Source organism: Crocuta crocuta, unplaced genomic scaffold (genome assembly GCF_008692635.1).
Source record: "Crocuta crocuta isolate KB4526 unplaced genomic scaffold, BGI_CrCroc_1.0 scaffold367, whole genome shotgun sequence".
NCBI classification, from domain to species: Eukaryota; Metazoa; Chordata; class Mammalia; order Carnivora; family Hyaenidae; genus Crocuta; species Crocuta crocuta.
In genome coordinates this window covers 3,792,381-3,816,144 of record NW_027527936.1, presented here as the reverse complement: position 1 = coordinate 3,816,144, position 23,764 = coordinate 3,792,381, and the positions used below count along the sequence as shown (strand labels likewise).

Genomic DNA, 23,764 nt, shown 5'->3' with positions numbered 1-23,764 from the left:
GGTGTTTGAGGGGGCACTAAAGTCCTCAGGGGGAAGGTAGGACTTGCAGGAGAGAAGACGGCCCTGGGCTGGTGCCAGCATGAGCATAAGGCAGTTGGGAACAGCAAGGATGAGGCAGGTGCAGGGAGAGGGCCACGGAGGGAAAGTCTGGGGAGAAGGGTGGGGAAAGGGGTGCTGGGTTCAGGGGCAGAGAGCTCAGTGATCAGAGGCCTGAATGCATGGATGGACCTCCAGGGAGCCAACTTAGCTAAGGGCAGGGCAGAGCCTTCCTGTGAGCTCTGGGCAGCCAGACCAGCTTACCCCTTTCTGTTCATTTGTGCCGGGACACCCCTCTGCTGGCCCTGCCCAGGGACTGCCCCCCAACCAGCCCGGCACCTCTTTGATGGCCGCCATTCGCACGGTCTCATAGTAGTGCAGGGGTGCATTGGGAGTGCTCATGTCGTAGCCAAAGCCTGCGACTGCCACCTCATCACAGCCGTGTAGTGCCATGGTCACTGCCACACTGCCGAGGGTCGGGATGTTCTGGAGGGGAGGGAGGAAGTGTAGAATTCAGCTGGAGGACCGAGTCAGGCTGAGACCCTTAGGGACACTCACCAGAGCTGAGCTCCATTTCTGAGGAACAAGCCCTCTGCCCCTCACCCTACCTCCCCGTCCTTCCCTCCCACAGCTTCTCTGACCCAGCTCCCGTCTGCCCTCTCCCGGGGCCCTGCTATCTCACCCCGCGGCCCATGAGGCCATTGTTGAAGGGCAGTCCGATGAGAGTGAAGGCGGCCTCCTGGATGAAATACGGGTTGAGGATGCGGATCTCAGGGGGCTCCTTGGGCACTCGAGTAGCCACAGATTTCCAGAAGCCATCCGACGCACTCTGTAGACACAGCATAAGTGGGCATGAGCTGGGCACACAGCTTGTAATGGGACTGCGTGCGTGGCCGGGCCCCAAGTGTGTGCAGGCAAACGAGAAACAAGGTGTGGGCACATGTGGGATAAACACGCCGTTAGAGGGATGACCTGGTGTGTGTGTGGGGGGGCAGGTGGGGGAAACAGGAGGTATGACAGACACACAGTGGGTGGGGCAGAACAATGAGCACATGGTGGGGCCACAGCGTGTAATGGTGGACCCAGAGTGAACTGCAGGGCAGGGGCACACAGTGTGGGGCACTGGGGTGTGCTGTTCCCATCGGAGGGGATTCTTGGATCAGCATGGAGACCCAGCGGGCCAGCTGTCCCCTCCTGTTTGCAGCTAGCTGAGAGGCCCACGAGGAGCCTGCCCTCTCTCTCCTATCTGCTCTGCTGGGCTCGCCTCCTTTCCCTTCTGCTGTCTCTCCTTGCTTTCAGTCAACAGTTCTAAAGTGAACCTGAAAAATAAGGACAGAACGTGAGCTAGTAAGGCACAGCTGAACGCAGTATGCCACTGATTAGCGGCGGGTGACGTTAGGCAAGTGACGAGCTCTCTGAACCTCAGTTTCTTTAACTGCAAAGTGGAGATCTCTGGGAGCACAGTCCCATACGGGAAAGGCATCAGCTCTGAAACGTGACATCCCAGTGTCCGTTCCAGGGCCACACCTTCGTCTCCTCTCTCCCTTCCTCCAGTTCCCAGCCCTACCTCTCTCAGTACACAAGCCCTTCCTGGTCTAGTCCCTGAAGCAGATCACGTCAGCTTTCTTGTGAGCTCCCTCAGTCCCTTGCCCCTTGCTCTTCTACTGCCCCAGCCTAGGGAACCCAAGAACTTGGGCTCAACCCATTCACCCACCTTCACCACCCTTACAACTGGGCTCTAGATACTTCTGGAGAGAGTCACAGTAACCCTGCAGACTGGAGGCATTACCAAGCCATGGACTCTAACCTGTTATTTCAGGCTGTTTGTTCTTTGCCTAGAAAACCGAAAAGAATCAATTAAACTTAGAAGGCGCAGAATAACTTAGTAATGGGATCTGTACTCCAACAGGAAACAGTCACCAGATATAATACAAAGGAGATCTCATCTACAATCCTAAGGAAAAACACCAAAACTGAGTAATAAACTGAAGTATAATGAAAAAAAAACTCACTACGATCCTNAAAGTCGGACGCTTAACCGACTAAGCCACCCAGGCGCCGCTCACTACAATCCTTTATTGAGAGATATAAGAAGAGGCCTTGAAAAAAAGTTGGAGATAAGCCATGTTTTTAGATTGGAAGGCTGAATATTAACACAATGGCACACCCTCCCTGATTAATGTAGCCTTAAGAGAAGTCTAAGAAAAATGCCAATAGGACTTTTGAAATTTACTAAAAGGATTCTAAAAACCCACCCAATATATTTAACAGGTAAAACAGCCCCCAAATTTAAAAATTAGATATTTAGAGGGGAGCCTGGGTGGCTCAGTTGGTTGAGCAGCCAACTCTTGACTTTAGCTCAGGTCATGATCCCTGGGTTGTGGGATTGAGCCCCCTGTCGGGCTCTGCACTGAGCCTGGAGCCTGCTTGAGATTCTCTCCCTATGGCCCCTCCCCCACTCATTCTCTAAAGAAACAAATAAGATATTAAGAATATACTGTGAATTTGCAATTACTAAGATACTGATAGATGTATAATAATCTTCGTGTATAACACAAAGCTCAGTGATACGAGATAGCCCAAAAGTATATATATATATATGTTATCCTTTGAAGAATGTGTATGCATGTGTATGCGTCTCTGTGTATGTATCTTGGTGCTTGTGGCGGAATGCACACCTAGGTAGAATTCTCCGGTGTTGCTATAGGAGTAAAATTGGTAGAGCTTTTCTAAAAGGCAATGTGAGGGGCACCTGGGTGGCTCAGTTGGTTAGGTGGCTGACTCTTAATTTCAGCTCAGGTCATGATCTTGCAGTTAGCAAGATCTCACACTGGACTCTGTGTTGACAGTGTTGAGCCTGCTTGGGACTCTTTCTCCCTCTTTCTCTGCCCCTCCCCCACTTACATGCACGCTCTTGCTCTCTCTCAAAATAAATAAACTTAAAACAAAAAAGGCAATCTGACAATAGGTATCAAAAGCTTCCAAGTTGTTTTTATATCTGATGACTGCAATAGTTCTCTTCTAAAAGTAGTCAGAAGGGTGAAGGCCCTTGGAAAAAGGAGTTTACTACAGTGTTATTCACAAAAGAGAAAAACTATTAAAAAAAAATCTAGAGGCTTACAACAAAGGTTTGGTTAAAGCGATACATCCGTGTAACTGAATGGTACACACATCAAAAGTGTGTTTTCTAAGAACTGTGTCACCAGGATGCACTGTAACTTATTTAATCAATCTGCTGTTGCTGGACACGGACCTGGTTTCTGGCTTCCCCAGATCTGCTCTGCCTCCTGTGTTCTCTCTTCTACTCTCCACCCATCTTCCAAACCAGAAACCTGGGAATCCACATTAAATTCTGCATATCTCCGGTCCATCCTGGCTTACTCGGTCACCTGTTTCTTTCAGTTCTATCTTCTTAGAATCCCACAGACCCAAGGGCAGAGGTGACAGGAGCCGGTAGGAAAGGCAGGTGTGGAGATGACTGAGATCTTATGCAGACCTGGGGAGGAGCCCCTCCTGGGAGGGCCAGGTGTGGACTGAAAGGAACGGCAGGTGCCAGCCTGTGCCGGGCCCCCATCCCCTCTGCGGAGCCCGGCAGGCCCCAACAGTTCTCCCCCTGGGGTTCCTGCCCATGCCTGTCCCCCACACCTGAAGAGCAGAGGGCACAGGGGCTGCTTGGAAGAGCCAGGAACGGGCACAGCTGGTGTGCGCAAGGCTCCTGGCTAGTTTTCACAGACATTGCTTGATTGATATCTCCTCCGTTCTCCCCCACTTCACAGCTAGAGATCCCAAGATGAAGCAACATGCTCAAGGTCACACAAGTGGCCGGGCCAATACTCAAAGCCGAGTGTCATAAAGCCAAGATGGGTGTTCTTTCTCTACACTGTTTATCATCATCACTACCATTCCTACCTCAGGAAGCCTGGGACCTGGGGTGAGGATGAATGAGACCTCCCCTCTGCCTCCAGCAGCTCTGGGGTGAGTAGGGGTTGCCTGGCTGGTGCCCCCATCCCATTTCACGGAGGGGACGGGGCTCAGAGAGGTGAGGAAACAGTCTGGCTGGATCCAACTTCAGAATCTGGCTCTCTCCATGACACCTTCTCTGAAGCGTCTGAAGTCCCACAGGTGACCACTATGTGAAACTGAGGGAAATTAGCTTATAACTTCAAACTTTCGATGAGAATCTGACAATACCTTCAGTGGGGAGGAGAAGCAGCTGATCTGGCCACTTAGGTTTGAGCGTACTCACTGCATCACATTTATTGGGATAAGGCTACCAGTAACACACACACACACACACACACACACACACACCCCTTCTCTTTTTGACTTCTTGCTCCCAGGCAGCACAGGCCCAGCTCCTGATCTCAGCCTCTGCTCCCTGCTCAGGGGGAACAATGCAGGTCCCCCCAAGGGAAAGGAGGCCTGTGCTTGGCCTCAAGTCCCAGGGAGCCCTGCATGAGAGCCCCGGGAACTGGCACATGGAACAAGTCAGTGGCTCTATTTTTTCCCCATCTGTCACTGTCCTGAGGCAGAGTCTCCTTAGGAATTTCGGGGAAAGTTGGAACAGTAAGACTAAGATAGGATTTGGGTATTCCGGTGTTTCCCCAGCCATAAAATATCAAGTACCAGTGTGTCTCCTAAAATCAAAGCTGTGGCTTCTCCTCTCAGAAAAACATACACAGGCACATACACATGACATTTTGCAACCACTGCGGAGGGTCACAGAATCCTCGAAGTCAAGGGATCTGCTGACTTCTGATTAAGAATCTCTGGTATCAGGATGGGTTTTTATTTATTTAAATGTTTTATTTATTTTTGAGAGAGAGATAGAGACAGCATGAACAGGGGAGGGTCAGAGTGAGAGGGAGACACAGAATCTGAAGACAGGCTCCAGGCTCTGAACTGTCAGCACAGAGCCCGACGCAGGACTCAAACCCACGAACCGTGAGATCATGACCTGAGCCAAAGTGGGACGCTTAACCGACTGAGCCACCCAGGCACCCCCAGGATGGGTTTAATAGGTGATGGGGATTAAGGAGGAGGGCACTGGTGGTGAGAACCAGGTGCTGTGTGTAAGTGATGAATCACTAAATTCTACTCCTGAAAGTAAATTTACATTGTATGTTAACTGGAATTTTTATGTATGTATGTATGTATGTATGATCTATCTATTTTACTTTTAGTCAATAATACAGGTATTTTTGAGGTCAGTTATAATCACCTGTCCCTTATTTAAAAAAAAAAATTATGTAAATCCAAGGTAGTTAATGTACAGTATAGTATTGGTTTCAGGAGAAGAACCCAGTGATTCATCACTTACATGTAACACCCAGGGCTCATCCCAACAAGTGCCCTCTTAATGCCCAGCACCCATTTAGCCCATCCTCCCACCCACCACCCCTCCAGCAACTCTCAGTTTGTTCTCTGTATTTAAGCATCTCTTATGGTTTGCCTCCGTCTCTGTTTTTATCTTAGTTTTCCTTCCCTTCCCCCATTTTATTTCTTAAGTTCCACATATGGGTGAAATCATATGATATTTATCTTTCTTTGACTGATTTACTTCACTTAGCATAATACATTCTAGTTCCATCCACGTTGTTGCAAATGGCAACATTTCATTCTTTTTGAGTAATATTCCATTGCAAGTATACACCACATCTTTATCCATTCATCTGTCGATGGACATTTGGGCTCTTTCCATAATGTGGCTACTGTTGATAGCGCTGCTATAAACATTGGGGTGCATGTGCCCCTATGAATCAGCATTTTTGTATCCTTTGGATAAATACCTAGTCGAACTAACTGGAATTTAAATAAAACTTGGAAAGGAAAAAAAAAAAGAATCCCTGGTATCAGGTGAAATGGGATGAGAACCCATCCCCACCAACATCGAAGGGGCAGGAAGGAGCAGAGGCCCCTGGAGAGGAGACCGAGAGGAGCCATGAGAGAGACAGGGCCGCAGTGGAAGAGTAGGAGCCTCGGAGTCTGGAAAACCAGGGCTCACATCCTGATTCGATGCATGCATGACCTGGGGCAGTCGCGTAATCTCTTCAAGCTTCAACTTCCTCATGCCCGACAGGGATGACAGGATCTACTTCCCAGACCTCGTGAGGATTATGTGAGACACTGTGCACTTTGCAAAAGCATCCAGCACCTTGTTTGGCACACAGCACGAGCTTAGTAAGTCTCATCTATTATGCTTGTGAGCCAGCGTCGCAAGCGGGGACACAAGTGGAGATACTTCCTTCCCAGTGGAGAGGGAAGTGGAGGATGTAGTCGGCAACAGCGGATGCCACACAGGCCAGTAGTACACAGACATACGTGCGTTCAGACTGGGAAGCCTGCTTTTCCCTCTGGTTCCCTGCAGGAGGGCAGTGGGCGATGGAGCCTTCCTCGGCTGGGTGACCCTGCCAAGCCGGCCACCACAACTCAGCCTTGTCCCAGAAGGCCTGCCCCAGGCCTCTCACAGCTCATTTCCCTGCCCCACAGGACACAACAAAGAGGCCTATTGAGCCAGCCCATGACAGTGGCCCCAGAAAGGTCAAACCTCTCCTCAAGGCCACCTATGGGCTGTATCCCACCCCCTACAGGAATGTCCCTGCCTCAGTCAAGTCTGGACCCAGCTCATTGTGTGCGGCCACCAGTCTCCCACTGATGCAACAGCCAAGAGCAGTGGGGGAAGCGGGGCCAGGTCTCCTCCTGCAGTCCCTTCCTCCCTTTCCCTTAGGGAGTAAGAGGTCTGGGAGTAGAGAGGATGAACTTGGGCTAGCATCCTGCGGCCCAGAACAGGGCAGGTATGCTCACTCGGGCTTCCGGCTGCTGCTGCCTTGGGACAGGCTGCCCCCTCTCCTTGGGGTCACCCCAACAGCCTCCATGTCTGCCCACCTCCATCTTCAATTCCTTTACTTCCTTTACTTCCCTGCACAGATCTGACCTGCACGTTCTTAGGAGGACTAGAATGTTCAGTGGCTTTCCACTGCCCACGGAGACAGCCTGTCAGGATAATTCAGAGCGTGGGTCTGGTTTTTGCTTTTGTTTTCCTAATCCAACAGGAGTCTGTAACTCAGTGGAAAAGACGGTGTGGTGTACAAAAACCTCAATACATGGCAGGATGATTATAATGTGAGAAAGAGCCAAAAAGAGGTTTAGAATACCTGCTGTGCTTATTTAAAATACAGAGGAGACATAACCCAAAACTGTTCACATGCATGGCACATAAGATGGGAGGGAGGGCAAGGTGACACAGGAGCAGAACTAGAAGCAAAATGAAGAGCTTGAAAAGAAGGCTATTTACAGATGCAGAGACTTCACAGCCAATGATTAACCTGGAACAACGGATTCACAAATACTTGGAGGCCTGCTAGACATAAACCATGTGCTTTTGTGAACAAATTCTATACTATTTCAGACAACCAACCCTCAAAAAGTGGATTACAATCATACAAAAAGAAACCTTCAAGAGCATCTGGTCCAGTCCCTTGCTAAAGAAACCCAGGCCCAAAAGGCTTGTTTTCTTATCTAATCTATTTTCCCTGAGGATCCACTACCACTCTTCTTCCCCAACAGCCCAGACTTGAGTCCTCCACCTCCCTTGACCTTGCCCTCTCCCTCATCGCTGGGAACTAAGCAACCACCACATCTGCGGCTTCTGCACGGGCCTACCGTGCAAGCATGCGCTTCCCACCTTCGCACTCTCCGTCAGCCCACCCCTGCTGGCGGCCCGAGCTGCCCCAATTACTCTGCAGGTCTGTTTTTGAACCCTGACACCCTAACTGCTCACTCTGTGTCACTGGCCTGCATTACTTGTCCTTTCCAAGTCTTAACTATCATCATCTGTATAGAGTAGAGAAAATAAGAATAGTTTCTGCTTCATAGCATTTTGGGGCTATGACGATAAAGTCACGCATGTCTTATGTTTGATGACAAGTCAGCTTGTTGGCTCCTGCCATTATTTAGTCCACAGGATGAAGTTCGAGCTCCTTGACGTGACCCTTATGCCAGAGACCCATCACAACACCCTTCACCGTCTGTCCTTGGCCCACCCGGCCCTGCCTGCAGCCCCTGCCCCCCACATCCACACAGGCCACCCCCAACACTTGTGGGGCCAGGGACAAAATTACAAATGGAAGTCCAGGTATCACATGTCTGAATTTTAGATTCTAAATATTCAAAAGTTATAAATCAAGGTATCAAGCTGTTAAATAAAAATATATTCCCTTCTCCCGTGAAAAGCCACCTGGGAACCCAGGTTTGAATGAAGAACCTGGCCTCCTGCAGATGTGTGCCAGGCCGCGGTGCTGTGAGGAGAGACAGCCTCAGCCCGGCTCCCTTCTCCCCCGACTCCCACCCTGCCCCACGCCATGAGAAGTGTTGTGCACACGTGAGCAGACCCCCCAGCCTGCACACCCACCTTCTGCTCCTGGTCCCTGCAAAGAGCCCCCCTTGGGCTTAGCGTCTGCACAGGGGGGCGGATTCTGTCCTCAGGAGGACGGAAGTGGACTAGCCACAGCTAGCATAAGAAATTCCGAGCTCTCTAGCAGCTGGCAGTGGTCTACCACCTGAGGATGGGCCTGGACAGCAAGGGGTGACACTGGAGGAGAGCCAGGTGCCCTCCCCCCCCCCCAGGGCGGAACTGCACTCACATGGCACACCAGTTATACTGAATTATTTTTAATTCACCAAATATACCACACTCACTACCAGTGCTCTTCTCTGTGCGCCAAAGTTCATCTACAATCTACAACAGGCGGAGGCGGGCAGCTGGTTAGGGTCCAAGGCAAACTTATGTAAGTGTCCTGGAGGCCGAGAAATGGGGCGGCCGGACCTTCCCGCCCAGATGGCACTTGCCCTGTGCCCAAGCCCTGGTGCTCTCCCTGACGCACTCATTCCTGGTCCCTCACCTGGCTGAATCTCGCTTTTCAGAAGGTGACAATCACCTGTAGGGGGAGCACACCGTGTCCAGCGTCACCATGTGTACGGTCTTGCTCACTCCTGCAGGCAGCCTGACAGGGAGCCACATGGGGAAGCTTCTCCTATCCCCACTGTACAGGAGAGGAAAACGAACCCTGAAGACATGGGTTGAGGCAGAGGACCCATCCGTTCCTAACACCGAACCCAGCAGCACTTTGCCAACCTTGCCTGCACCAAAGGAGCACAGGTGGGGGTGGCCGTGGGGACGGGCACCCCTTCACGTCGCTGAACTATCTTTTACGTAACAGACCCCTCAGGTTATGTTTGGGTTTGGCCATTATTAAATAACACTGTAATAAAAATCTTTGTGTGCGGATCCATCCTTCCTTTGGGTGATGGCTGTTGGTGCCAAAATGTCATTTCCTTTCCAAAAATCTTGTCCCCATTTATACTCCAACCAGTAGTCTCTAAGAGCACCTGTCACCGAAGTCTTGCCAGAATCACGTATTATAAATTTAAACGCATTCTTTAAACATGCAGTGGGTGATAATGGTATCCTGCTGTCCTCTCACAAATTTCTCTGACTGCTGGAAGGTTAAACATATTTTTGTTACTAGTTGTATTTCCTTCTGTGTGATCTGCTGGGGTCCTAATGGTTTTCTTGTCAACTTTCATAACAATAGCCATTTGTTTGTCATATTTCCCAAATACACTTTCCAAGGCTCTGTGGCATCAGGTCTCTTCGTTGTTGTGAGTTCAGTTTAAACTTTCATGTTATTAAATCTGATTTCTCCAGGCAGGTCCACCCCCTTGAAAGTTCTTTTCCCTCCGGGGATGTGATTTCTATTCTACTTCCTTCAAAGTTCCCTTTGGTTGTATTTTTATATTCTACTTTTTAGTCCATTTGAAATTTATCGTGATATGTGCTTTGAGGAGAGGGTCAAAAAAACCTTTTTGAAAGCTGTATTTGGAAAAAGTGATGAACAGAAATAGGAGTCGGCTTGGGGACGACTTCGTGAGGCTAACAGACAACTGAAAGAGGCAGAGTGCCAGGCACCGTGCAGTTCTCGTTTCTTTATCAAGGACAGTGCTCTTGACCCGCAGAAAGAACATCAAACATGGCTAAGGGAAAGAGAAGCCCCGGAGAAGCAAGAGGAGAGCAAAGGTCTGGATCAAAAAGAACGACCTTCCATGGCCATGAAAGGGGGGGGCGGGGGTGGGGTGGGGTGCGCAGCCCAGACAAGAGGAAAGAGTCCTGACTGAGGGTCAGAAGACTTGGGTTGGAATCCTGACTCTGCCGGAGGTTCCTGCCTTACTCTGGGCCTCAGTTTCCACATGTATTCATTCATTTATGCGTGGCCAGCTGTGTTTAAGACAGCTGGAGGTGATGGACTTAGAGAGACAAACCCCACAGCCCCTGTCCTCAGGGGCTTGTAAGAGTTGGCAGGGCAGTAACCCCTCAGGTGTAACAGAGCAAGGAGTTTTGGTGGGGACTCTGAAGAGAGGCATCTACGACAGCCTTGCAAACGGGAGTAGGTGAGGCGTGGAGGTGGGAAACGGAACCTCTATTCCAGCACAGCCAGAGTGGAGGGTGCATATTGGGTGCAAGAAAGAGGGGCAAGGACAAGGAAGGGGTTGGCAGGAGCCAGGTCATGGGCACGGTGCCGTGGAGCCTGGTTTTATCCTGCAGGCCAGCGGTTCTCACAGCCGGGCCGCTATCCAAACCTCCTGGAGGGCTCATTACAGCAGACGGCTGGGCCCACCCCCAGAGTTTCTCATTCACCAGGCCCAAGGTGGGGCCCCAAATACATTTCTGAGATGTTTCCAGGTGACACCCGTGTGTGGGCATGAGAAGACCCCGTGAGAGCGGCAACATGTAGGCAATGAGAACCATAAAGCAGAAGGAACCAACCAGATGGGCACTTGAGGAGGATTCTTCTAGATACAGATTTGGAGACTGGACTGGAGGGGGGCTGGACTGAAGGCAGGGAGATAGGAAACTGCTGAAATAAGGCAAGTGAGCTACTTTTAAAGGGGGGGAAATCCCAGATTTGGAGACTGAATGAATATAGACGGCAAAGGAGCAGGAGGAATGAAGCATGCCTCCCAGGGGTTTGGCCATGAGCCTGTAAGACCAGGGACTGTCCCCACACCTCGGTACTGTGCCCAGTTCACAGCAAATGCTCGCTGGGTGTCTGGTGACAAGTTGTTCCTTTAAAGGGAGGCAGAGGCTTAGTTCACTGGATTTGGAATCAGGTTGCCGCCAGCAGAGAGACAGGTCTGGAAGCTGGACTGGAGAGGGTGGGAATAGAAGGGAAAGACATGGAGATGCATCATGGAGAGGTTATGACTCTTTCTGGAAATCCGAAAAGGAAGGAAGGTCAGAGGAGGAACACAACGTAAAGAGGGCTTTCACTTTTAAGATGAGAGAGGCCTGAACAAAATTACCTATGTGAGAGGAGGACCCAGTAAGAGGTGAGAAAAGAAGTAAAGGAAGACAGTTCCTGGGGAGGCGGGACAAGATGGCACCCGGAACCCGGGAGAAAAGTGTCCTTGGATGGGAGAGGCACAGAGAGGACGCTGAGGGAAGCTGGGACGGATGGGGAGGCGGGTAGGTTTGTACACCGGAGGCTGGGAAGTCCAGAGTTCTTGGCTGCTGACCCCCCTTTATTTTCCCTGTGGAGCAGGGTGTGAGACTTCGGCTTAGAACAGGGATGGAGGTGTAGTGGGACTGAAGACGGTGGTGAGCAGGAACAGTGGCCAGTGACAGGGCACAGGGGTGGCAAGCAGCATCAAGATGCTGGTAAGGTGGGCCACCTGGATGGCTCGGTTGGTTAAGCGGCCGACTTCGGCTCAGGTCATGATCTCATGGTTTGTGAGTCTGAGCCCTGCATTGGGCTCTGCACAGACAGCGTGGAGCCTGCTTGGGATTTTCTTTCCCTCCCGGCCTCTCTGCCCCTCCCTGACTTGTGCTCTCTCTCAAAATAAATAAATAAACTTAAAAAAAAAAAAAAAAGACGCCAGTAAGGTGACACCACCATCTCAGCTAGAGTTTAGAGTTTCTCTCTCCATGAGGACTCTCTAGAACTGTACTGGCTAGATGCGGAGACAGTCATGGCGGGGAGGATTGTCAGGCCAGGGAGACAGCATTTAAAGACCGGCTCTGTGTGATTTTGAGGATTGATTTGGATTGGCTGGCTGGCTGAATGAATGAATGAATGAGTGAATGAATGAGAGGTGTTATGTGTTATGGTTACACAAGATCACTCTGGCTCCAAACGCTACCCTCCCATTTACTATTACTGGTAGCCTGGCCTTGTAGTGTTGTTATGTGTGGCCGAGGCACTGCTTGTAAATCGTGTGGCCCAGAGCCTGGGATGTGGAAGAGCTCAGTAAATGGCAGCTCTTATCATTCTCATGGGCCATGACAGGTGGAAGCTGACTGACAGAGGATTCTAAGCAGGAGGGTGATGTGGTCGGGCTTATTTCTTAGAAAAGCAGTCAGAGCTGGGTGTGAGTTCAGCTCTTGTCATTTAGCTAGCTGTGTGAGCTTGAGCAAGGAACTCAACCTCCCTGTGTCTCAGTTCCCCAATCCCTCAAATGGGGACAGTAACAGAACTGATCTAATAGGGTCATTATGAGAACAAATTCAAAGGAGGCTGGCAAGCTGGAGAGCATAATACACGCCAGCTTTGATGAGGATGGTAGAAGCCGGAAGAGGCAGAGGAAGAGGGGAAAGGAGGGAGAGGAGGAGGGAGAGAGGCAGGAAGAGGGGAGAAGAGGAGGCGGCAGTGATCATACTGATTACGAGGCCCAGTAACCCAGAGGTCACGGATGACAGTGATGAGAGGAGCAGGGGGTGAGACGGCATGAACCCCAATCCCTCAGCACTTTCTACCTGAGCGCGGAGGAGCAGCAGTTAGCATGCGGCCGTGGGGATTAGCATGGAGGCCTCCTGGCCCTCAGAGCAGAAGAGGGATGAGCCGCCAGGGATGGCTGCAAAGGAAACTGTCCCAGGAGAGCTTGTCTCTGAGGCTGGCGGGGAGATGGCTGCTCGTTCAGCAGAAGCCTAGTCACGGCAGGAGGAGGCCATGCTGTGTGCCAGACTCGGCACCCTTTCCCAGTGCCCTGCACGGAGTCTCCCCTGACATGAGGGGATGTCCATACTGAGCTCCTAAGACTCAGCATCCCTCCCAGGCCTGGAACAGCATACAGGTTTAGGTGCAGATGGACATTCAGTCCCCATCTCTGGGTCTGGTCCAAAAAGGCCTCATATACAGAGACCTGGTGGCCCTGTTTGCCCTGTGGATTTCCCGGACTGTTAGCTTACCTCTGCTGTCTCTCTCAGGAGTCCCCGAGTCTCCTTCCTTAAGGCCTGGCCTTTGGCCCTTGCTTTAGGTCACCTCCTAGGTCAGATCCTACAGCCTAGACAGACAATGCTTCATTCCCTAGTGCAACTGGGCTTTCTCACGGCACCACCACCAATAATATTAATAATAAAATAATAAGTAGCATTAATCATTGCTACAGACAGCACTTGCTAAGGTCAAGCACCAGGCCAGGTGCTTCTATATTCACCTGGTTTAATATTTAAAATGACCCCGAATGATGGGTAGAATTACTCCTGTTTTATGGATAAGGCTAAATCTAGGGGGCCTGGGTCATTTGCCTAAGGCAACCCAGCTGACAAGTGACAGAATCTAAATTTAAACCCAAGTCTATATGACCCCAAGGCCTGATCTGCTTTCCCCTCTTAAGCCAGATGTCTTCCCAAATTCTGGAGCCCAGGCCTCTTGTGCATGAATGTGGGACCCTGGCTGGCCTTAGGCCCCTCCCTCCTTCCCCAAGGCCTGAGCTATAGCTGGGAGATTGGGTCTGCGTCCAGGCTGTCCAGGCGCCAACACCCGGACCCCTGTCTTTTCCTGTCCCCCAGCTGGGCTGGAACCACACCCATTCCAGGCCAACCTAGGTCTCAGGGCCTCTCTGAACTGACAACCAGTCAGAAGCCCTGTGGCGATGAGGCCAACTTTCCAGTTTCAGGGGAGGAGGCGGCCAAGGGGATTAGGAAGGCAGCTCCCTTCTGGGTTACCGGGCATCCTGGGGCATGGGAAGGGGGTGGCTGGCAGAGGTGGGAGGACTGGGCCTGAATGACAGCCTCGCACATGTCCTGTCCTCTCCAGGCCCCATGGACAATGGATGGACACCTCCAGCCTTCATCACACATCAGGAGGAGGATGTTCAACCCCCAGCACCGACCACATCGCATTACAGCTCTGGTTCCCACTAGACCGTGAGAGACAGGGAGTGGCACAGTGTCAGCACACAGAACCCCACCGTGACACCTGGCAAATGAGTGCATGCGAGATGGAGTGAGATGTGCCTCTGAACATGTGTCTGTCCCACCATGGCCCTACATACACCTCCACCTCCTGTCTCCGGCTCCTCCTCCCCCCACCTCAGCTTCCCGCTCGACGGTCCACTGGTGCTCCTCTGAGCCGCCCTGGGCTTGGCCTGCTGGGAACTCCTGCAAGCTCGTGGGCTTGCTCAGGGTCCCAGGGGCTGGGAGATAACGAGCCTGTGGTAACCTGTCTGGAACCTGTAGTGCAACCGTCCAGTGAAGCAGGGAACCTAATGGCCACAAATGGTGACAAGAAAGGCTCCCATATGGATGAAGAAAGTATGGCCAGCCTTAGCACAGGCTGTCTTCTGGGTTGTCCAGTCTTCCTTTCCATCTTTCCTCTTTCCAGACCCCATCATGACTCCTGGGTACCAGAAAGTTACACCCACTGAGCAACTTCACGTAGCAAGTGGCAGGCAACAGCCGTGACCGAGGCCTAACACTTGTTCCAGCCCTGCCCAGCCAGGCCTTGGCTCCCGAACACAGAGCTGCCTCCTGCCAGAATTGTACAGGTGAGGTTCCCGGCAGGTGCCGAGAGCTCCCCAGAAGCCCAGAGGCTGCACAGTTGGAAACATCGCCGCAAGAGCGGGACAAGCCTGTGGCTGGCACCAGACGGGGAGGGCCTGGAGAAGCAGCCTCTCCCACGTTTACCCGGGTCTCGGATGCCAGAGAAGTGAAGTAGCGCGTGGGAGAGGTCCTATGACGTCATTGGCCCTGGGCTTAGAGTAGGGAAGGGTGCTAAAGGACAGGCTTCTTAGGTCACCGGAAGTGCCAGGGCGGGTGAGGCCATGGGCATTGCTGGCCTCCTCTGGCAGCTCACATTAAGGGCCCAAATTATCTTTGACTTTGGAGCCAGGGAAGGCTCATGGAACTTCAAAGGACTCCTCCCTGTCCCTTCTCTCCCCTCACTCACACCTACCAACCCTGGGAATGGGTTCTCACTAACTCAAGGCCAGTCTTACATCCTGGGACATGGCCAGTCCAGGTCAGGCCACAGACATCCACAGGAGTGACTATGTGCCTGAGTACAGCCCACACTTCTCCATCCCAACTGCTCTAGAACCTTCGATCAGCCTGCAGCCCAGGCCAGGCCAGGTGGTGAGCTCCTCAGAGTCTTCCTGGGAACAGTGAGGCCCTAAGTGGCTAGAGTACAGCAACTGGCTCCTTCCAACTGGCTGCCTTCCTTTTTTTCTCTCTTCTTTACTTACTTCCATGGATGAACTGTAAGAGCCTTGAATTAACTGACCTTGCTGTTCTTGGATGCCCTGACCCAGCCCCTTGGCCTGGCCTTCCAGTCTGCTCAGCAGGAAGCAGGATCTGGTGTTTGAGCCAATTCCAGACCATTTATGATGACTGGGCATTGAGGGGTTAAAAAAAAAAAAGCCAATGGGATCAGGGCCCTGTCCTCCAGGAGCTCCTCTGATAGGTGTCCATGGGCAGAGGAAAGCATTTGTCAGGAGGGGGCGGGCAGATGGGCAGAGGAAAGGGTGAGAGAGCAGCCCCCCAGGCTTCCTGGAATTCACCAAGGCAGACCCAATTCTCTTCTGTTTCCCTTTAGAAGTGCCTACCTGTGATCTCCATCCTGTTGCCTTTAAGGCAAAGAGAAGGGCTCTCAGGACATTAGTATTCAAGCACAGTTCTAAAAACAGAGGGGTGCTCCTTCAGCCCCGTTCTCTGCCTGGATTGCACGGGCAGTGGGCCTTCTTGCAGCTGGAGCTGGCTGAAGCCAACCCCTTCCTCCCCTTGGGGGAACCAAGTTAAACCCAGTGGGGCCTGGCTATCTCGTTCAGCTTTCCCTTCCCCACTGTCCCACCTACCTGAATTTCTGGACCTGACTTCTGTCTTCTCTCTCGCTTGCTACCTACTTGACACTGCCTGTACTTGGCATTGCTTGGGAAAAGGCTGTGGAGTTAAACCAAATTGCACTGAGACCTCCAGAGGCAGGTTAAGCTGTTCCCACCCCCCAACTTGCCCCTAAACCTCCAGAAAGAACAACTAGCTTCCTACTATATGTGGAGGCCATCTGTCATCATTCTCCTCTCGTAAGGGGCTCTAGTATTGGAAGACGGATGGCCTGAGCTCTGCAGTACCCCTCCCCTGGGGTGGCTGGTGATAGCCGGTTGAGAGGAAGAGGGGGAGCGGGCCTGGACAAGTTGGCAGGTATCCCCATAGGCCCCGAGCTGTGAAATGGAGGACTCAGGAGGGGACTCCGTGGGTGGTCCACTAAAAGGAACAGTCACCCTACTTGGCCACACAACCCCTAGAGAAATAGGCCTGGGCCCTAGCCTGCCTAGAACAAGGAGTACAGAATCGGATCATTCCTGGGGTAGGACAAGATGCAGTGGCATTTGGGGATCTAACTGCAGATCAGCGGTAAAAGTACTAAGCGGGGAGAAGATGGACTAACGGGCTTGGTAACTGGAACCCTCAAGCTCAGTGAGGGGTCTGCTGTCCCTGCAGAAAGGCCCCAGGGTCCAAACAAGGCCTTCCTCCCCTGGCTGGGAATGGGGGTGGATCCACACGAGAGGAGCAGGGTAAAGGGGCTTGGGGAGGCCACTACAAGGGCAGGGCAGGAGAGGAGGAAGATTAGGAGTGATGCCGGGGTTAGCCTGATAGAAGCGTTCCTTCCAGGGGGTTCTAAGGCCAGGGCAGGGCCTGCAGGGGCTGCTAGACAGAGACTCAGGGTCTGGCTGGGAAAGAACTTGCAGGCTGACCTGGGAGCCAGACAAGGCCAGGGCAAGAGGGGAAGGAGCTGGCGTACGGGGAGCTCACCACTCTCTCCTTGTAGACGATGTACTTCAACCACTTGAAGTCCTGCCACTTGAAGCCAGCGAGGACAAAGAGAGAATCGCGTTCGTATTGCTCGGGCCGCTGCATGGCGCCCTCAGGGTAGGTGATGCGCAGTGTAGTTTTGCTGCCCACATCCTTCTCGAAGCCTTTCACTGGTGCTGAGTTCAGTCTACAGAGATCAGGCCCAATCAGAGCCTGCCTTGGGCTCACTGCACGTAGTCTGTGGGCTTGGGTTTGGGGAGACACCTTGATCCCGGGACTCCCCAGCAGAGAATGGGGGGCCAGGTCACCTGGAGCCCGTAGCTTTTGGAGCCCTCCAAACCAGGGTTCTTCTTGAGGCCTCTGCTGACCTCTAGCCCAACCGGCCAGATGGCCAGATGGTTCTCAGTGGACTCGGGGACCAGGGTTTGGGCCAGGACACTCAGGTGCCTGCAGCACTGTGGGGAGCTCACCTGACCACTATGTCATAGTCATCAATTCGTGACCCCAGAGACTTGTTGGCAAGGACACCTCCATTGCCCACGATGATGCAGCGGCGGCAGCTGAGGCTAAGGGGAGAGAGGCAGAGACCTCAGAAGAGCCGTCTGCTAGGTCTCGTCCTCCTTACCCCTTTGGCCCTTGGCCCCATGCCTTTGGCCATGTACAGGCTGGGATGGGGGAAGAGCAATGGGCTTCTGGCAGCATTCTGAGGCAAGACTGTACTGTGGGACTCTGACATCCCTAGTCTTAGATACTCTCCAGGAAAGCGTGGGTGTGGAAGGGGTAAGGGCTCTAGTTCTGGGGTGGAGGAAGGAGCCTCTGGTAAGATGGCATTCTAGGCTAAGGATTCCCCAAGGGTTAGTGGAGTTCAGGAGAGAGGGCAAGTTCAAAGGCTGTGGTGGAAAAGCAAGCAGAGAGGATAGGCCTGGAGGCCCCAGGACCCAAGGCTCAGCTTATTTTCAACTCAGAAGTCCCCGTGCTCCTAATAGCCACCAGAAAGCCCTACACATTTTGCTTCCCCCACCTGAGGCTTCCCCCATCCAGGGCCCACTAGCTTCAGGACTGTCACTGCCTCCTGCATTTAAGTCCTGGCCCCCTGAGCTACCTCCACCACCGAGGCACCTCAGACCTCTGATGGCTGAGGACAGAGATATCTTGCCAAGTGCTTTCAGTCCATGGGGTGCAGGCCAGCTGGAGGGCCTCGCTTATCTGCTTAGCACCCCATGCACGTGCGCTGTGTGTGCATGTGTGGACATGATAGAGAATCTGCTCATGTCCTGGGAAGGCTGGCAGGGCCTCAATACCTCTGCACATGCCAGGCAAGTGAGGAGCAGAAGGCTGGGTAGCAAGTGGCTCACCTGTCCAAAGCAGGGGTCAGGCGGTACTCTTTGGTGACTGACAGGATGGCTTTGATCAGATTGTCTGTGGACAGAGGAGGGAGGTTATTGTTAGAGGGTCACTGACGTCCCCCAAGTGCTTGCGGATGATGTTGGAGGCACATGCTACCGCGTAGGGTGGGAGTGGATATGAGGGTGGGGAGAGGGGGGCTCTGGGCACAAGGCTGGCTGGGTCACTGGCCTAGCTTTCTCCCTGATGAACAAGACGGAGGCAGGGAACAGGCAGGGACACTCAGCTCCGCCCGGAGCCAGTCCCCAGGGCTCCCAGCCCTTTCTGGGACTTCTCCTCTGGCTTTCAAGGGCTCTGCAGTCAGGCTCCGGGACATGCATCCCTGGGCCCAGGACCTGCTCAGAGACAGAGTCCACGCTGGGCTCACCTCTGTGCCTTGACTGAACAGACACCAGAGAGCAGATGAGGAGACCAGCAGTGATGAAGAGCTCATGTTCCCAGGCAGCTCCCGACTCGGACCCATTTGCCTCACTTTCTGATACCGTCTTCCCCTCACTTCTCCCTCCAGCACTGCCCATCTCCATCCTTGGTCTGGGAAGGCTGTCTCTTCCTACTTCCCTTCCTCTTTGACTCCTGAGGCCTGGCATCTGCCCACCTGTACTCCACTCAGGCTGCCCTCAGCAAGGGACCTCTGTGTTCTCAGATCCTGTGACCACTATTCAGACCTCATTCTTCTTGGCCTCTCTCTGGCTTTGGCAATGGTCATTGCTCTCTTTTCAATCTCTGGCATAATGAGAACATTATAATATATAATATACTGTGTAATGATACTGGCTTTGGTGTCCAATCCTGGCTTATGCTACTTGGGGGCTTTTTTGACCTTAGATAAATCACTTACTTTCTTTGTGCTTTAATTCCCCATCTTTCAAATGAAGACGGTAATTCTTACTCTGCAGAGTCATTAGAAAGATAAAAAGATAATGTACACAGAGATCTAAAGATAAAGTAAGTAAATTAGTACAACCGTAGTGGAGAGCATCTTAATAACGCTAAGCAAAGATGTAGATGTGCATAGACTAGGATCTTGCAGCTCCCCTCCTAGGTAGATAGCATCAGAACACTCGCTCGTTTGTTTAAGGAAATCTGCACAAGAAGGCTCACTGCAGAACTGCTTGTAATAGCAAAATGTGGGAAGCAACCGAAAAGCCCGACAAAGGAAAACACATTAAATGTGGTACACAGAACACTGTCCGGCAGTAAAAATACAAAGGCAGTGACCTTTGGCTCTGTGTGCTAATACAGGTAAGCCTGAAAAGCACAAGCAAAGAAATCAATTTGAAAAATATACACACACACACAACATGACTTATGAAGTATAAAAACATGCAAAAACAATAGCAGATTTTCAGTGAATATATAAATATGTTACAGAAATAGATAAATAGGCATTGAAATGATAACCCCCAAACCATTACCCACTCCAGGTAATGGTCTCCTGGAGAAGGAGGAGAATGGAATGGGAAGGGATGCACTGAGCTTTAATTGTATCTCCTGTTTCATTTCTTAAGCTGGGTACACAAGGCACTGTATTAATCTTTATTCTTTTTCATATGCCTGAAATATTCCGTGTAAAGAAAGGATGCCTCCCAACTTAAAAATAACAACTCCATATTTTTTTTTAAAGACGGGGTGGACAACACTGTCCAATGCAGCCAAGAGGTCAAGTTGGGAACTGAACAGTATCCTTTGGATTTCACGGGGGCACAGAGCAGTTTCACTGGGATGACGGAGGGGAAGAGAGTGCTCAGGAGTAAAGGGTGGGAAAGAGGCAGTGGGCACAGTTAATCTTCCCAGGAGGAGAAGGAGAATGGGCAAGGAAACAGACCTTTAAGGAGTGTTCTATACTAAGTGCCTTCAGATGTACCTTATGGAGGGCTTCAGGGAAGCCACAGACCCCCTCCTTTTCCCACCTCCCATTTTACCTCTAAGGAAAAGCATATTGCCACTAATTGCCCAACGTCAAGTTTTGTTTTCTAGGAGGGGGCCTTAGTAGTAAGGGTATGAATTAGCAGGTGCTCTCTTGTTGCTGGCCAATGGGCTACGGACCAGCCTTTTCAGGCCTTCATAGCTTTGTAGGATCAGAGTCTTGACTGAGGATTGGGAGAAAAGCAGGCTGCTTAGCTACCTGTATCCGGCAAAAAGGAGTTCTTCACATGGTTCAGCCCTACCCATTAGATTTGCCCTTGGGGACCTGAGGTCAAAACTCCCATTCTAAAGTGTCCTTCTGCTGGTCACTGTCTCTTTTCAGGAAAGGGTGGACTGGCTGAGTAGAGGATTCAGGTATTTTTGAGTCTCCTGGCCAAATGATATCACCCCTTCAACAGTTACTTAATTCTGGCCACAGCCTAATACAATAGTATTATTCTCTCCATTTAATTGAGGAAGAAATTAAAGCACAGACAGGTTAAGTAATCTGTCCAAGGTCACAGTTGATAAAAAAGTACTGAGATCTGATCCCTGAATATCTCTGATCCTAAAGCCCAAACTCAACCATGCCATGAAACAGTGCAGGAACTTGTCAAGGCATTAGAACCATTAAACGGTCAGGGGTGGGAAGTCAGGAGGGAATTGTATGAGTGAGGTCCCAAAGGCAATGGAAGGGGACAGTTCTAGGGCATTGGGGGACATTAGCCCTTGGATGGGGTAAGAAAGGACTTGGCGGGGGGGAGACCAGCGTAAAGAGGGGATGATGGAGGAGCCTGGGGGACTTCGTGCGGGGAAGCCTCTGTCTTCTCAGGGATTTCCCCCTTGTGCCTGACATCCTTTTCCTGTGACCTCTTCCCCCATCAGAGCCCTTACTGTCCTGAGCTCTAAGTGTGTCTCTACCAGACTGGAACTTTTTTATGGAGAAGGACAGTACTGTCCATTCTATTACTGTACACCTGGCCCTGGCCAAGTGGTGGGCTCTGAGTAAACAGTGTTTGTTCTTACTGAAGCAAGAAGAAAGGAAGGAAGGGAAAGATGGAAAGGGAGGAATGGATCTCCAGCATGGGGACTTCTGAGGGCACAACCCTATCCTGAGTGCAGGGAGACAGGCTGAGGGATAAGATATTAATCTGGAGTGGGCCAGGGTTCCCAACATACCTTGACCTTTGATCCCAAAAGGCGGCACAAATTCCCGAATCCTAGCCCACTTGCGGAAAGAGTCATCCAGGAACATGGGTGCTGGCTTGGAGAACCTGGAATACAACAGGGCTGTTGAGGATCCCCAAATACAACAAGCTGGGGTACGGACTGGCTCTTCAGTACATCTGTCTTGGCAACGGATCTGCGGGGAGGACCTTGACCCTCCAGCACACCCTTCCTGCCTCCTGGTCAGTGGATAGCGGCTGCACAGGGTCTGACACAGCTTGCCCAGGGGAGCCTGAGTTTGAAGAGGCAGGTGTGGCCAGCCTTTGTGCAGCCAGCTGTAGGGGTAGAGAGCAAGATGCGCTTGCCCCGGATGGAGCTGCAGCGTACTGGAAGCCCTCTGGCCAGGTGACCCAGGCACGCATCCCACCAGTCGCTGCTGCCCACCCTGTTCCTGAGGTCTGGGAACACAGAGATGACACACTGGCTGCGTGAGCAGAAAGATATCCAAAGACGGCCAGTGCATGGAGACAGAATTTTTAGAAAGAATTCTGGGAGGCAGACCACCCAGGGTGAGGAGAAAGGAGAATTCACAGTGAAGAGGGGAACAGCCACAGGAGACAGATGTTTGGTCAAGAAGAGAAAAATGGGAGCATCCTGTGGCTGAGAGGCAGGGGTGAGCGGGGGCCTCAGACAGGTAAGAGCCTGAGCCCATCTGCTGGCAGAGACCAGGGAGGGAAGGCTAAGCTCCTCAGGAGGCGAGGGAGGGGCACAGAACACAAGTGGGGGTGGTAATGTGGGCCTGGAGGAAAGATGGGAGGGCAATGGCGAGAGAAGGAAGGATGAGGTGATGCCTAGTTGAGGAGGGAAAAGAACGTTTCAGTTTCCTTGGGAAAGCCCAAGGAGTGGGCAGGCCATGGCGCAGGCTTTGGGAGGTGGGACAAAGTCAGAAGGGATGCAGAAGGCAGTGGGGACAGAGGGAAAAACTACAGAAGAAACCGAGCTCTTCAGGGATGCTTGGACAACACAACCTCATGTGGAACCTTCTGGGGCCTTGCTGGCCAACAAAGAATATGTGGAGGGCTAAGCCTGGGCTCCGTCTCTGTATTTCTAACTCAGCCTCAATCAGCCTCTGAAAACCTGAAGACTGGAGGAGAGGCCCCCCCTATCCTGGGAGCTAGAAGGTAGCCCTCTGAACATACTCCAACTCAAGCAAACCTTCCTCACTTCCATCATCACTGACCATTATAATCACCCTACCCAGGAGGAGTAATACCAGTAATCACTTAGAAGTCTAATATTATTACAGATTTTGAAGTGAACTTAAAAGAGGCAGAAAACTTTCAATCCTGCTCCCTCTCCCATTACTCATGGCTGGGAAGACGCTGTCAACACTCCATAGCAGGGAGAGGCCATTCCTGCAGAGCAGATTTCCTTTGGACTTCTGAGTCAGCACACTTCCCTTCTGGGTACAAGGATCGTGCATGTCTCTCACACCCAGTATATCAAATCCAAGTAAATTAATATATTTGATGTTTTACCAGAGGCACTGAGGATCCTGGCCACAGCCTATGTGCAACAGCGAAGGAAACAAGGTCCCTGGAAAAGCCTGCAGCAAGAACCTCTCCTCTTGTGTCAGGAGCTTATAAAATGTTTGCAGGGGCGCCTACATGGCTCAGTTGGTTAAGTGGCTGGCTCTTGGTTTTGGCTCAGGTCATGATTTCACGGGATCATGAGTTCGAGCCCCGTGCTGGGCTCCTCAGTGCTTGGGATTCTCTTTCTCTCTCTGCCCCTCCCTTGATTGTTCTCTCCCTCCCTCTCTCTCTTAAAATAAATAAACTTTTTTAAAAAGCTGGAAAAAGATCTTTGCAAAGTTTCTCAGTCAGGCTTGGACAGGATTTTATCTGCTTCCCAAAATGTACTGGATATCATACGCTAATAAAATCGCCTAAGATTTTGCCAAGTGTTCTCAACGTATTTTTTCCTTGTCCTCTCCTTTCTTCCTGAGAAAGTTCGTTTTGTTAATTTTTACTTTTTAAAAAAAACTTATTTTTGTTGTAGCTTGTTTTTCCCCATATTATTTTTAATAATAATATTTTTATTATTTATTTATTATTATTAATAATACTGATTTTCTTTTTCCCATATTATTTTTTAAATTATTTTGTAGACTTT

The 23,764-nt window shown here is 51.3% G+C and overlaps 1 protein-coding gene across 4 annotated transcripts in view; it reads right to left on the bottom strand.

Annotated features, from left to right (window-relative positions):
• ST3GAL3 (ST3 beta-galactoside alpha-2,3-sialyltransferase 3) overlaps positions 1–23,764 on the bottom strand; it is a 168,554-nt gene that overhangs the window by 7,882 nt on the left and 136,908 nt on the right. For 2 of the 4 annotated variants that reach the window (XM_077752045.1, XM_077752046.1), the window contains 6 exons: positions 21,605–21,699; positions 18,472–18,535; positions 17,587–17,682; positions 17,117–17,303; positions 719–865; positions 376–522 (listed from right to left, as the gene is read on the bottom strand). In XM_077752045.1, the coding sequence (XP_077608171.1) occupies positions 376–522; positions 719–865; positions 17,117–17,303; positions 17,587–17,682; positions 18,472–18,535; positions 21,605–21,699 (736 nt within the window). The remainder of the gene's footprint in view (positions 1–375; positions 523–718; positions 866–17,116; positions 17,304–17,586; positions 17,683–18,471; positions 18,536–21,604; positions 21,700–23,764) is intronic. The other 2 variants (XM_077752047.1, XM_077752048.1) reach the window with 1 other exon arrangement.